The sequence below is a fragment of the Drosophila nasuta genome, chromosome X, assembly GCF_023558535.2.
Source record: "Drosophila nasuta strain 15112-1781.00 chromosome X, ASM2355853v1, whole genome shotgun sequence".
Taxonomy (NCBI): domain Eukaryota; kingdom Metazoa; phylum Arthropoda; class Insecta; order Diptera; family Drosophilidae; genus Drosophila; species Drosophila nasuta.
In genome coordinates, this window is record NC_083459.1 from 28,472,839 (window position 1) to 28,486,617 (window position 13,779).

Genomic DNA, 13,779 nt, shown 5'->3' on the forward strand with positions numbered 1-13,779 from the left:
TACGTATACTTAATATTTGTAGAGATTGTTGTTAGGTCTTTAACTGCTGCTCAATTTGCTTTTGCTGTCAGCTGTCTGTCTTATTTATATTTCATAATGGACACAATTGGGACAATCTAGTAAATGAAATAAGTTACAAAATAAATCTCTTTAATTTTTGCGTATACTTAATATTTGTATACTCGATTTCTAAAATTGACAGTTGCGCAATTTAGTTATTGGAGGTCAATATAATATTCAATTATATTCTCCAATCTTATAAATGGAATAAGTTTTACAAACATTTTTTTCATTCTGACGTATACTTAATATTTGTAGAGACTTTTGTTCTTGGTCTTCAACTGCTCAATTTGCTTTTGCTGTCAGCTGTCTCGGGGTATTAATATTACACAATGAAGAAATTGGGGAACAATGCATTTCTTTAATTTGTGCGTATACTTAATTTTTGTGTAATTGTTTTTGTTAGTCTCCAGCTGCGCAATTTAGTTGTTAGTTATTTGTGACCTTAATAATATTAAACAAATGAAATAATAATAATAAAAAACTTTATTTTTTTACTAAGACGTATACTTAATATTTGTATCATTTTTATGTGGCTTAGAATTATTTGATTTTTACTTTTTCTTAACATTTCTGATTCAAACTCTAACCTCGAAATATTCTAGTTGCAATCTGGCAATGTTTTGTCTTGCGTATACTTGATATATCATTAAATTTCAGTTTACAGCTTTTATGCTCGACTGGCAATTTGTTAGTCATTAGATGTTAAAATCCCCAAGCATTGACCTTCACGCAGATGGCATTTAGAGTCGAGTGATGAAAGTGCTATCTATAATTATGGGTTAAGATGATGCTGTTGTGAAATTGGAAACTATATAAACTATATCAATCAAATGGCTTTAATTTATGGCCTCATTCGAGGCGGAAAACACTTGAAGTGCGGCCAACTGCGTGGGGTTATATTTTCCTTTTTTTTTTCTTCTTCTCTTTTTATTGAATTCCTTTTGGCGTTCGGATGATTTCATAAGCAAACGCGCTCAGCATTTTTATCGTTGTTATTATTGTTGTTGTTGTTGTTGTTGTTGCTGGTTAATGACAGTTTCAGCTTCATCGTCAGCTTCAGCATCAGCATCAGCTTCAGCTTGTTTGCTATTTTTAACGAGGCAAGACAATTGCCGGGCTGCTGCTGTTGATGTCGCCTCGTCTCCGTCTCCGTCTCTGATGTCATAATGCCAAAGCACTTCAACTGCGTTGGCGTTTGGACTAAAACTAGAACTAGAAAGAGAGAGCGAGACAGCTGATGATGGCTCGCCATTAGATGAAATTGATGGTTGCCAAGTTGCTCTCGATGTTTCTGCTGTGCGTTTCGCCATTTTGGCATTTCAGTCTTGTCTCAGCTAATGCAGCTGCAAATGGACCAAAGGGCGAGGGAAGCGGGAGGAACACAGCGCAGCCTTGACACGATTAGCCGTGACACATGTGCCACGACTTTGGCAAAAAAAAAGAAAAACTGGACCACAGCGAACAAAGTGAAGCGCACTTTCAGCCTTCAGTGCACTAATATAGTGGGGAAAAAAAACTTTTGTTCTTGTTCGTTTGCTGCTCTAATGAAAATTGTCAGACTTGAAGGCTAAGCACGCAGTTGCATGTTGCAAGCAATTCCCTTTTCTTTTTTTTTTATACCAACTACCCATAAAGTAGAAGGGGATTATAACTTGTAACAGGCAGAAGAAGGCATCTCCGACCCTTTAAAGTTGAAATATTCTTAGTCAACTTCAACATTTGACACTATATAACGTATGAACTCTTAGATCTCAGCAACTATAAGAGATACCGCTTTAGCTTTTTTTTTTGACTGTATTTCCAGATTAAGTTTGTTACAAATTTTCCGTTCCCTTAAATCGAAAAAAATCGAATACCAAGCGTAATTTTGAAGCTAGAGAATTTTGGTTAGATTTTAATTGCAATCAGATAAGAATTGTAAAATGTATTTAAGAAATGTTTTGTTTGACAAGTTGATATATTTTTGGACTCTATGGTATATTTTGAATGCAGTACTATATAAATATACTAAATATTACCTTTGATTTTTTGTAGACTATTAATTCGGTATATTTTAAATGTAGTATTAAAACAATATACCAAATATAGCTTGTGGAATATTTCAGTATTTTTTGGTTGTATAATAATTTGGTATATTTTAAGAACAATACCGCATTTTGAATGTACTACTAAGAGAATATACCAAATATATCTTGTGGTATATTTTAGTATTTTTGCAGTATATTTTTGTATATGTTAAGAAAATACCGCATTTAGATTGTATTGCTATATCAATATACTAAATGTGTATCTTAGTATTCTTGCGGTATATTATTTTTGGTATATTTTAAGAATAATACCGCATTTTTAATGTAGTACTAAGAGAATATACCAAATATACCTTGCTGGGTATGTTAGTATTTTTGCAGTATATTTTTGTATATTTTAAGAAAAAATATCGCATTTAGAATGTATTTCTATATCAATATACTAAATGTGACCTATAATATATCTTAGTATTCTTTCGGTATATTATATTTGGTATATTTTAAGATTAATACCGCATTTTAAATGTAGTACTATATCACAATACCAAATTTGTCTTACCTAATATTTTAGTATTTTTGCGGTATAATGCTTAGTATATTTTTAGTATAATTCCGCACTGTTTTACTTTCATTAAAGCTGGGTATCTCATAGTCGTGCTCAATCGACTTTAAAATTCTTACTTGTTTCTGCTTTTTTGCATCAATCCCCTAAGCTGCTGGTAAAATGTTGTTGTTTTGACTTTGTCGACGTAGCTGCTGCTATTTTGTTGTCCTTGAGACTCGCTTCATAAGCTCGTCGTCAACTCAAGTTGTCAAGGACTCATCTGCTGAGCTGCAACAACTTCTCCTCCTCCTCTCGTTCTCTCCTCTTTCTTTTCTCACTCCCCCTTCTAAGCTCTTCTGCTTTGCCTGTCAATCGAGCGAAATGAACTTGCTGTCATCGCACCGCAAGGCACATTTGCATTTTCCCATTTTACTTTAATTTCCTCCCCTTTCTCCGATTGATTTGTGCGCGTGACGTCAATGCAATTGGCTCTTTTTTTTTGTTTTTTGTTGTTTTTTGTGTGAAGCAAAACCTAACTTGCATCTTTTCCATGTTCTCTGCTCTCTGCTCGGCAAGGTCATTAGCAGGCCACTGACTTGATTTGACGACTCCTTAGCGACAGATTTGCTTTCACCAGTTCGTTGATTTATTGACTTTTCACTCGTTTCCATTCGATTCGATTCGATTCGATTCGATTCGCTGCATTTTTGATGAATTCGCGGTTTGATAACATGACCGTCGTCATGTGGCAACCGATGAAGCGATGTTTGACCTTTGCCATGCGATTAAAACCAACCAACGTCCATCAACGTCAATTTGTATGCTGCTGCTTAATGACTTTTTCACATTGACTTGCGCAAATTGGCGCTTTGATTAAACCAAAGCCAAAGCGAACTCACAGATTGTTCGTAGAGAGTTGCGTATGAAATAGAAATAACGATTTTTTATGTCTAAAGTATTGGAATAAATGAATGTGAAGAGACTGAGAAAGAAAGACAGATTTCATAGCTTATGTTGAAGTAAGAAAGAATAATACTTTTTCTTTTGTATATATGAAAAGTAGTAAAATAAAATCTATGATGTTGAATTTACACTTCAAAAAAAGTTGTTGATGTTTTGAGAGGAACTTGTTGACTTTGTTAGTAGACAGACATATTTGAAGAGAGAAGTTTGTACCTTTCTTTTTAGGGTATACAAATTCTTTCTCACAGATTCCTATGAGAATTAGTTAAATGTTGAATTTTGCTACCTAAAGATGCCAAAATTTTAAAAGGAATAAAGCTAATTTTGGTATTAAATAAGGTCAAACTAAAAGCTATTATCCAAGTTGTAATATAACGCAAAATAGAAGTAGCTAGTCACTGACTTCCCATAAATGAAGACCTGTTGCTACTATTTCATCATCATCAAGTTTTTGAAGTGAAAAGAATAAGAAAAGAATGTAAGAGATACATTTGAAATAAACTTACTATTATACCAAAAATTAAGTATACGTAATAGTAAAATCATTGCAAGTATTTAATAAAAACTTCAACTGGAAAACATTTTGAAGAGAACATTCTCATTGTTAAGAAAATTGTGAGCACAAGCAGAAATAAACTTTAAAGTCGACAAAAAAATTAAGTATACGTAAGAGTAAAATCATTGCCAGATTGTGTTTCAGTCTTAGTTGAGGCTGGAAATCATTAGATAAAGACATTAAGTGGAATATTTCGAAAAGAACATTCGCATTATAAAGGAAAAGTTAAACACAAACAAAAAAGAAACAAATACAAACTTCTGCAATAAATTAAGTATACGTTAGAGTAAAATCAATGGCAGACTGCATTCCAGTCTTAAGCGGAAAGCTGGCAAGCATTACATTAAGATCTTAAATGGAATATTTCGAGCAGAATATTCGAATTGTAAAGTAAAATAATAAATTTAAAATTCTACAAAAAATTAAGTATACGTATGAGTAATATCATTGCCAAGCAGCATTCCAGTCTTATTTGAGACTGAAAAACATTAGAGATAAAGACTTCAACTGGAATATTTGAAAGAGAAAAGCAAAAAAGTGAACACAAGCAGCGATTATTATTTAAACGGCATTCAATCGGGGCAAATAAATCATTTTACTTATACGAAAATCCTGTTGTTTGCTGTTGCCTGTTGCCCATTCAATCGAGATGATCATCTTTGGGTTGAATTATGCAAATGCTTGCGATTGAATAGTTGCGATTAGAGTGAGCACTAAACTAAGTGGAGGTTAAGAGTTTTAAAAGCATGCGCTCCGGGGCAACATTTGTTTTGTTGTCAGCTGTGTTTAGCCTGTGGCTGCCACACCCAACTCAATTCAATGCGTGTGCAGTGAATGAGAGAGACAGAGAGAGAGGGAGTGAGAGTGAGAGAGAGAGCTGCAGCCTGTTGAGGCTTAAATTCAATTTAGAGATGCAGCCTCGCATGTGTGTACGTGTGTGTGTTTATTTGTGGAGCTTAACTCTATTGCCCGACAAAAGGCTAATGGAGCAATTCGCTCTCTTTTAACCTCTTGCTTACTACGCAGCCAGCAAAGAAAGGTGCAAAGGTGTAAAGATTAAAATCTTGAATTAAAGCTGAGCATAGTAGATGAATGCTGGAAAGAAGATTAAAATTGTATGTTTTTTGAAATACAAATTCGAAGTTGGACAAAATGATTTAATACACAAAAATCTTAAATCGAGAACAAACTTTTGATTATTTCTGTTGGTACTTTTTTTTAACAAATTAATGCAAATAAATAATGTTCCATTATTTGAATTATTTTTTTAAAGCGTTTCACATATTATATTCCAATTTAGTAATTTATACATATTGAGCCAATAAAAACAATTATAACATTTGATGATTATCTTTGTTTTACTTTCTGAAGAAAGATAACATTTTTGAAGCAGTTATTTAATAAACTTTTGGTATATTCTGAATAAAGTACTATATAAAAATAAATTTTGGTATATTGAGGTATTTTTGCGGGTACTGTATTTTAAAAATAATACCGTATTTTTAATGTAGTACTTTATCAGTATACCAAATATAGCTTTCGGTTTATGTTAGTATTTTTGCGGTATATTAAGTTGGCATATTTTAAATAAATTAGCACATCTTGAATATAGTACTACACCAATATACTAAATATAACTTACGGTATATTTTTAGTATTTTTGGTATATCAATTCAGTATATTTTAGGATTTAATGTAGTATTATATCCATATTCAAAAATCCATATTCAGTATGTTTTAGTATTTTGGTGGTATATTCATTTGGTATATCTTAACAATACCATATTTTGAATGTAGTACTTTATTAATATACCAAATATAGTTTTCGGTACATTTTAGTATTTTTCCGGTATGTTAATTTGGTGCATTTTAAATTGCATTTTTTTGGTATTGTATCAATATAGCAAATAAAGCTTTCGGTATACTTTAGTATTTTTGCGGTATATTAAGATGGTATATATTTTAAACATAATACCAAATGTCGAATATAGTACTATACCAATATACTAAATATAACTTTCGGTATATTTTGAGTATTTTTAGTATATCAATTCAGTATATTTTAAGATGAATATCGGATTTTTAATCTAGTATTATATGCATATCCCAAAATTCATATTCGATATGTTTTAGTATTTTTGTGGTATATTAATTGGTATATTTTAAATATAATACCGCACTGTTGTTTGCTCTTACTCAAAATGTGTAGAGGGTATCTCACAGTCGAGCACACTCAACTATAGTGTACTTACCTTTTTCTATTCAAATCTTGTGTCAACTCTCTGGACTTGTAATATTCCTCTTAGTCTGTGCTGTTGCTTTCTTGCTCGCTAACACTTTGCAATCTGCTTTTCCATTTGCAGTCTAAGGCTCAAAGATCAGGATCATGTCGGACCAGCAGCGTGCCTCGCTCTGTCCTCGCCTCGTCGACTACATGGCCATTGTGGGCGCCCACACAACGCCGCCAATGCCCAAGGGCAATCAGGGCAGCAAAGCGCCGCCGGTGCAGGTGAGTTAAGGCAGCTGCAAAAAAAATCTTCGATTGCTCAGTTACAAATGTTTGTTAAATACTTTGCAGGTTCCCGATCTGTTGCGTCGCTATCCGCCGTCGGATCATGCCGACTTTCCGCTGCCCCTCGATATGGTATACTTTTGCCAACCAGAGGGATGCACCAGCGTTGGACCACGACGCACTGGCTCCGCCATACGGGACATGACCTCGTTTGTGTTCGCGCTGACGGACAAGGATTCGGGGAAGACACGCTACGGCATCTGTGTGAATTTCTATCGACCCATCGAACGTCCCAGTTCGGTGTCCGGTTGCGGTGCCGCATCTGGTGCCGAACGTGCCGGAAACGGACATGGCGGCCACGGTGGTCATGGCGGGGGAGGCAGCGGTGCCAGGGGACGACGCTCGTCTGCCTTCAGACGCGAATCGTGGCGCAAGAGCATGGAACGCAGCTCGGACTCAGCATTCAGCAGGCAAGTTTTTGTTTTCGTTTTTCTGTTGCAAGTATTCAATTATTTATTGCACTTATTTAATGATTTTATGTATGTATGTTTTAATTGAGTTCAACTAATTTTATTTCAATCTATTCCATTTGTTGTTGTTATTTTGATTTATTTCATTTCGTCTCATTTTATTATATTTCATTTCCATTACTTTCATTTCATTTCGTTTTCTTCCCTTCCATTGCAAATGTTATTTAAATTTTAAATCCATTCCATTTTTTTTTTAAATTTATTTCTTTCCATTCCATCCTGTTTCATTTAATTTTTTTATTATTAATTTCATTTACATCTTTCACTTTGTTTTCCATTCCATTTCCATTCCATGTTATTTAAATTATATTTTCCCCATTTCATTTAATTTTATTACATTACATTTATATTAATTTCATTTCATTCCATTTTATTTTATCAACATCTTTCAATTTCATTATATTCCGTTTTCTTACATTCCATTTCGTGATATTTATTTATTTTTTCATTTCATTCCATTTCACATAATTTCATTTGATTTGAATTTCATTAATATTTGAATTGGAATAGAAGAACACGAAATGTATTTCATTCATTCCATTTATAAATTTCATTTCATTTTATAACATTTAATTTTCTTCTATTCCTTCCCTTCCATTTCGTTTTTATTTTATTTCATTCCATTCTATTTCATTTCATTCCAATCTGTTTCATTCCATTCCATTTCATATTATTTCATTTCATTCCATTCTATTTATTTCATTCCAATCTGTTTCATTCCATTCTATTTCATTTCATTCCATTCTATCTCATTTAATTTCATTCTATTTCATATCATTCCAATCTATTTCACTCCATTCCATTTCATATTATTTCATTTCATTCCATTCTATTTTATTTCATTCCATTCTTTTTTATTTTTTTGCATTCTATTTCATTTCACTCCATTCTATCGCATTTCATTCCATTTCATTTCATTCCAATCTGTTGCATTCCATTCCATTTCATATTGTTTCATTTCATTGCATTCTATTTTATTTCATTCCATTCTTTTTTTCGTTTTATTGCATTCTATTTCATTTCATTCCATTCTATCTCATTTCATTTCATTCTATTTCATTTCATTTCATTCTATTTCATTTCATTTCAATCTATTTGATTCCATTCCATTCCATTTTATTTTATTTCATTCCGTTCTATTTCATTATATTGCATTCTATTTCATTTCATTCCAATCTATTTCACTCCATTCCATTTCATACTATTTCCATTCCTTTTCATTTTTGTAATGTGTTTTGTTTTTAATTTAACTTTTGTGTATTATATTTCTTTAATATAGTCTATGAACTATATTGAAAACATCTTCGTTTTGTTATTTAAAACTTTATTTGTTCATTAAGAATTACGCACTGTAAAATGATAAACAATGAATTGAAATTTAAGAACTTAAGAATTCGAGATGCTTTGTTGGTCGCTTGTTGGTCTAATTGAACGTTTCCCAAACCACGTTTCCATAATAGTTACGGCCTCTTAACTACTTCTAGCGACTACAGAAGTAACGTCGCGCCCAGCGATTCGGATCGTGAACTGACCTCGCGTCGCGACTCCGATCAGCAGCGTCTCCACTCGCATCATCATCAGCAGCAACAGCAGCAACAACAACAGCAGCAGCAGCATCCACAATCGGTGCCCCGATTGGGTTTAATGGCGCCATCAGCCGATTCAGAATCGGGTGGCAGCCATTCGCCATCGCCGCGAGCATCGAGGAAACGCACCAAGCTGCGCAATCAATCGTTGACCTCGCTGTGCATCATCTCGCATCATCCGTTCTTTACCACGTTCCGCGAGTGCCTCTTCATACTGAAGAAACTGATCGATGCCTGCAACGAATCGTCGTCACCGAAGCGAGTCGGTGCATCGCAGAAAATCAATCGGGATAACGTTTGGACGGTGCTGGCGGGTCATGCCAGCGAGGCGACGCCCTCCATCGTCCTCCACGATGTGCGCGAGATCGAGACCTGGATCCTCCGTCTGCTCTCCACGCCGGTGCCGGTGCCGGGCTCCACGCGTGTCGAGGTGAGTTTGTGCAAGAGAATTCCAAAGTTCCATTTTTGATTAGAATTGAACAATTCACTTTGTACTTTATCGATAAGTAATCGTAACAATCGTTGGAGCAGGCGATCGCAGTAGCGATCGTTACGATTTCTATTTATTATTATTATTTTCAAATATGATTGAAGGTCTTTAGAGTAGAATAATTTGGAGACTGTTATTATGAATCGGAGATTATATATGAAATACAGCAATCAATTTTTTAAAATATACTAAAAAATACTAAAATATACCGAAGGCTTTATATGGTATATTACTTTAAAAAGGTCTTTAGAGTAGAATAATTTGAAGACTAACAAGTTTTCGTCTGTTTGTCAGTTATTATGAATATGGGACTCTAAATGATATACAGCAATCCATTTTTAAAATATACTAAAAAAATACTGAAATGTACCGTAGGATATATATGGTATAAAGGAATAAAGGAAAAATACCTTAAATAGTAAAATTTGCTACTATTACGTTTCAAATACGTTATATAGTACACATAAGGTATTTTAAATGAACAATTACATCCTTAAAATATACCGAAAAAAATACTTTACTGTGTCGAAGGCTATATTTAAAAAGCCTCATGTTGTAAAAATAAGATTTTTTGAATGTAATGGTATATTCTTAAAATATACCGAAAAAATACTGAAATGTTATATTTGGTATATTACCTGAAAAATACTTAATTTGTGCTCTATAGGTTATTATAATGCACACATATTTCAAATATTGTCTCCGGCACAATTGAGTATTTTTTCGGTATATTTTAAGAATAATACTGTTCGGTTTTGCTCTTATTCAAAATGGGTAGCAGCCTTATAGCCTGTTTTTATAAGTATTTGTTAGTTTAGTGTGCATTTTCATATTAAGTATCTTATTTTTTTTAATATCAACCGCGGTTCTGAGAATGTTAAGTATACGAATAGTAAGCCGAAATGCAAAACTAATTCCTTGAGATGAATTACAAATTTAATCAGTTCATATTTTGAATTGGTTTTATTTTCTTATCGTATTTCTTAAATTACAAATTTTAGTTTGTTTTTCTAACGCTTCCCAATCGCTTTTATTTGCCAATCTCTTGCTGCTTGCCCGGTTGAGAAAGACATTCAATAAGAGAGCATGCGATTGGCAAATAGAAACGAAATTTAGTTTCCCCACACGCCAGACTTAATTGTTGTTGTTGTTTATCCCCGATCCTCTCTCCAGGTGGAGGTGCTGTCGCCCACTGTGCATGAACCTTTGCTCTTTGCATTGCCGGATCATACGCGATTCTCGCTGGTTGATTTCCCGTTGCATTTGCCGCTCGAGCTGCTGGGCGTGGAGACCTGCCTGAAGGTCTGGACATTGATAATACTGGAGAACAAGGTGTTGTTTCAATCACGCGACTACAATGCGCTCTCCATGTCCGTGATGGCATTCGTGACGATGCTGTATCCCTTGGAGTACATGTTCCCGGTGATACCGTTGCTCCCCACATGTCTCAGTTGTGCCGAGCAGCTGCTGTTGGCGCCCACGCCCTTTGTCATCGGTGTGCCCGCCTCCTTTCTCATCTACAAAAAGAACTTTAGGTAAGTTCCAAGTGCAATCCATTATTAGTTTCAAACATCGTGTCTTCTTCTTTCAGGTTGCCCGATGACATTTGGGTCGTGGACTTGGATTCGACAAAGCTAACACCTCCAACGGGGGGCTACGATGAGATTCCGCCGCTGCCCGAACCCGAGGGCACCATACTAAAGAATCACTTGAAACAGGTAAGTGAATGTCTCCCACCTTTTTTTTTTGTTGTACGTATAAATTGCACTTGCACTTACAAATACGAAATGGAGATGAAACTATCGAAGAAGGGAAACCTTATCCATATGCTTAATGAGTTAGTCGCAGATTGTCGCGACAGGTGTTCAACAATTGCCAGCCCCGATTGTAGAGCTCAGTATCGACATCCTTGATGGACACCTCTTGCAACAAAAAACGCTCAAATTTATCGTACTCGTTGCGCATCTTGAACACAATGTTCGGCAGCATGCTCTGCACCTTGTTGATCACACGCAACTGCACCTTGATCCGATATTCCTTGACGCCATCGCATCGGAATCGCTCGAGTCGCCTCAACTCCATGTCGTGTTCCTTCTCATAGTGCAGCTTCTGCTGTAACAAATGCTCCAGCACGGAGCTATAGACAATCAACTGATCTAGTCGGGGATCCAGCGAACAGCGTAAATTGGTCAGGCAATCGGCGTGCTTCAGTGTGGCGGCCAAGTCGCTGGATATTGTTGCGATTTCCGGCATAAACATTATACAAAACTAACACGGTGATTTTCTTTCTTTTGTGAGGGAAAGACGGGAAACGATAAAACCGATAAGAAATTGAACGAAATTCAAACGAAAGTGCCGAAAAACATTGATTACAATTGTCAGCAGAAAGTATGTTAACAAAGACGTGTTCGATTTTGACATAAGACACATGGAATGTTTTAAGAATATGAAGATTAGTCATTAGGACTTTAGTTAAAATAGTTTTCCAGTAGAGAAAGAATTAGAATTAGAAAAATTGTAGATTTTGTGGAGACTTTTAGAATAACATAACATTTTCAGATAATATTGAAATTTAAAGAATATGAAGATCAGTCAATAAACTAACGAAGAACGGAACGGAATATAATATAATATAATTTTCAGATTATTATGAAATTTTGTGAATAACAAGATTAGTCAATTAACTAGCTAGCAGAAAAATTAGAACTTTAAGGTTAAAATTGCACATCTTGTGGGGATTCTTAGAATGGCATAAGTTTTAGAGAATATTATGAAATTTTAAGAATATTAAGAGTTGTCGATCGCTTAACTAGAGAGTAGAGAAATATTAAGAACTTTAGCGCCAAAATTTAGGATTTGGTGAGGATGCAAGTACAAGATGGCATAAAATATTTGAATTAATTTGAGAATTTGTAGAAAATGAAATTTTGAGAAAATTAAGAGTACACAATTAACTATTTGTTAATTGTATATGTTAGCTATTTACTTTATAAACAATTGAGGTTTTAAAACTCTCCACTAACCAAGCATATGGATAGAGATTGTTTTTCCCCATTCATGTGTCGAAATTCTGCAGTCGAATTTACAATAATTTTGTTGTCAATGTATTACCCAAAAATGCTTTAACTGCAACGATTTCATATATTTCATACGGCAACTTGATTCAGTATTTCTCGAAACATTCACAAACTGTATTCTTAATTGACTTTATTCATTTGTATATATCATATCATATATACTATACGCGATATGTAAGTGTATATGTTGATATGGTAAACGCTTTTCTTTTCAAACTTGTCAGTCAACGTGTCGTCGTGATCGTCTAAATGCATATATCATATTTTTTTGATGCGATATGCGATTTCTTCAATCTTCGATCGATCGATTGAAGAGTTCGCATTGCGTTGAATTCTCATTTCTGTTCGAATTTGTATGATTGTGATCTATATATAATGCTAAGTATATAACACACAAGATTCCCCCACACACACATATATTTTATATTTTTGCTTTATGTTTTTCGACTTCTACTTCTTCCACTTTTCACTCTATCGATCTATCTATCTTTTTATCTATATCTATATCTATATCTATATCTATCTATTTCTGTCTGTGCCTAATGCTCTCTACTACTATTCCACGTTTAACATTCATGCATTATCTCTATATATTCAAACGATTTAATTAAACTTCATCATAACAACAACAACAACAACTACAACAACATCAACTACAACAACAACAACTACTGCAGGCTATGCTACTTATGGATGAAGCTGGACTTGGTGTAAATATCGTTCATAAATGTTCAAATACCAAACATTTTTTGTTTGTTTTTTTCGTTTTTCGTTTGATGCGTTTTGTACATAGAAAGCAAACTAAAACTAAAACTAAGACTAAGACTTATACTAATACTAGTGCGGCGTGCTGTGATTATAATACCCGATACATAACCATATATATATACGTTATCTATATACGCATGCATACAGTCATACCCTCTCTATAAATACTCGTCTATGTACTTTATATCTAAACACACATCGCTCAATGTGATCGCCCAAAAAAGTAAATGTCTAGCCCTTAGTCCAACTTGTCCTTAGATTTTGGCATAATCCCTTTCGCTTCTTTTTCTTCAACGTGTCGCTAAAGTCAATTTAAAACTTACCGTAAACATGAGCAAACGCTCTTCCTTGAGTTCTTTCGGTTTCCCCCACTTTTCCTAATTTTAGTGTGCTTTTCATTTTCAACTATTATTTTAAACCTCTCTTTTTTTATACCCGCTACGCATAGTGTAAAAGGCTCAACTTTTACTACTACAATCTGGTATATTTTTGTACTATATGGTATATTTTGAATGTAGTACTATGTCGATATACTAAATATAGCCTTTGGTATATCTTAGTATTGTTGTGGTATATTATTTTTGGTTTATTTTTAAGAATATTACCACATTTTTAATATAGTTCTATGTACTATTTTTAGTATTTTTGGTATATTCTAAGAAT

The 13,779-nt window shown here is 34.1% G+C and overlaps 2 protein-coding genes across 5 annotated transcripts in view; one reads left to right on the forward strand and one right to left on the reverse strand.

Moving 5' to 3' along the window:
• LOC132795186 (MAP kinase-activating death domain protein) overlaps positions 1 to 13,779 on the forward strand; it is a 34,555-nt gene that overhangs the window by 5,076 nt on the left and 15,700 nt on the right. For 2 of the 4 annotated variants that reach the window (XM_060805749.1, XM_060805748.1), the window contains exons 2-6: positions 6,517 to 6,662; positions 6,732 to 7,135; positions 8,680 to 9,211; positions 10,445 to 10,806; positions 10,863 to 10,989. In XM_060805749.1, coding sequence (XP_060661732.1) covers positions 6,540 to 6,662; positions 6,732 to 7,135; positions 8,680 to 9,211; positions 10,445 to 10,806; positions 10,863 to 10,989 — 1,548 coding nt within the window. In that variant the 5' untranslated portion in view covers positions 6,517 to 6,539. Of the gene's footprint in view, positions 1 to 6,516; positions 6,663 to 6,731; positions 7,136 to 8,655; positions 9,212 to 10,444; positions 10,807 to 10,862; positions 10,990 to 13,025; positions 13,059 to 13,779 lie in introns of all 4 variants that reach the window. The other 2 variants (XM_060805745.1, XM_060805747.1) reach the window with 2 other exon arrangements.
• LOC132795187 (tubulin-specific chaperone A) lies at positions 10,216 to 11,688 on the reverse strand. Its single transcript, XM_060805750.1, has 2 exons — positions 11,050 to 11,688; positions 10,216 to 10,968 (listed from the first exon to the last, which is right to left on the reverse strand). Exon 1 carries the CDS (start codon positions 11,528 to 11,530, stop codon positions 11,102 to 11,104), a length of 429 nt encoding a protein of 142 aa, XP_060661733.1. The 5' UTR covers positions 11,531 to 11,688; the 3' UTR covers positions 10,216 to 10,968; positions 11,050 to 11,101.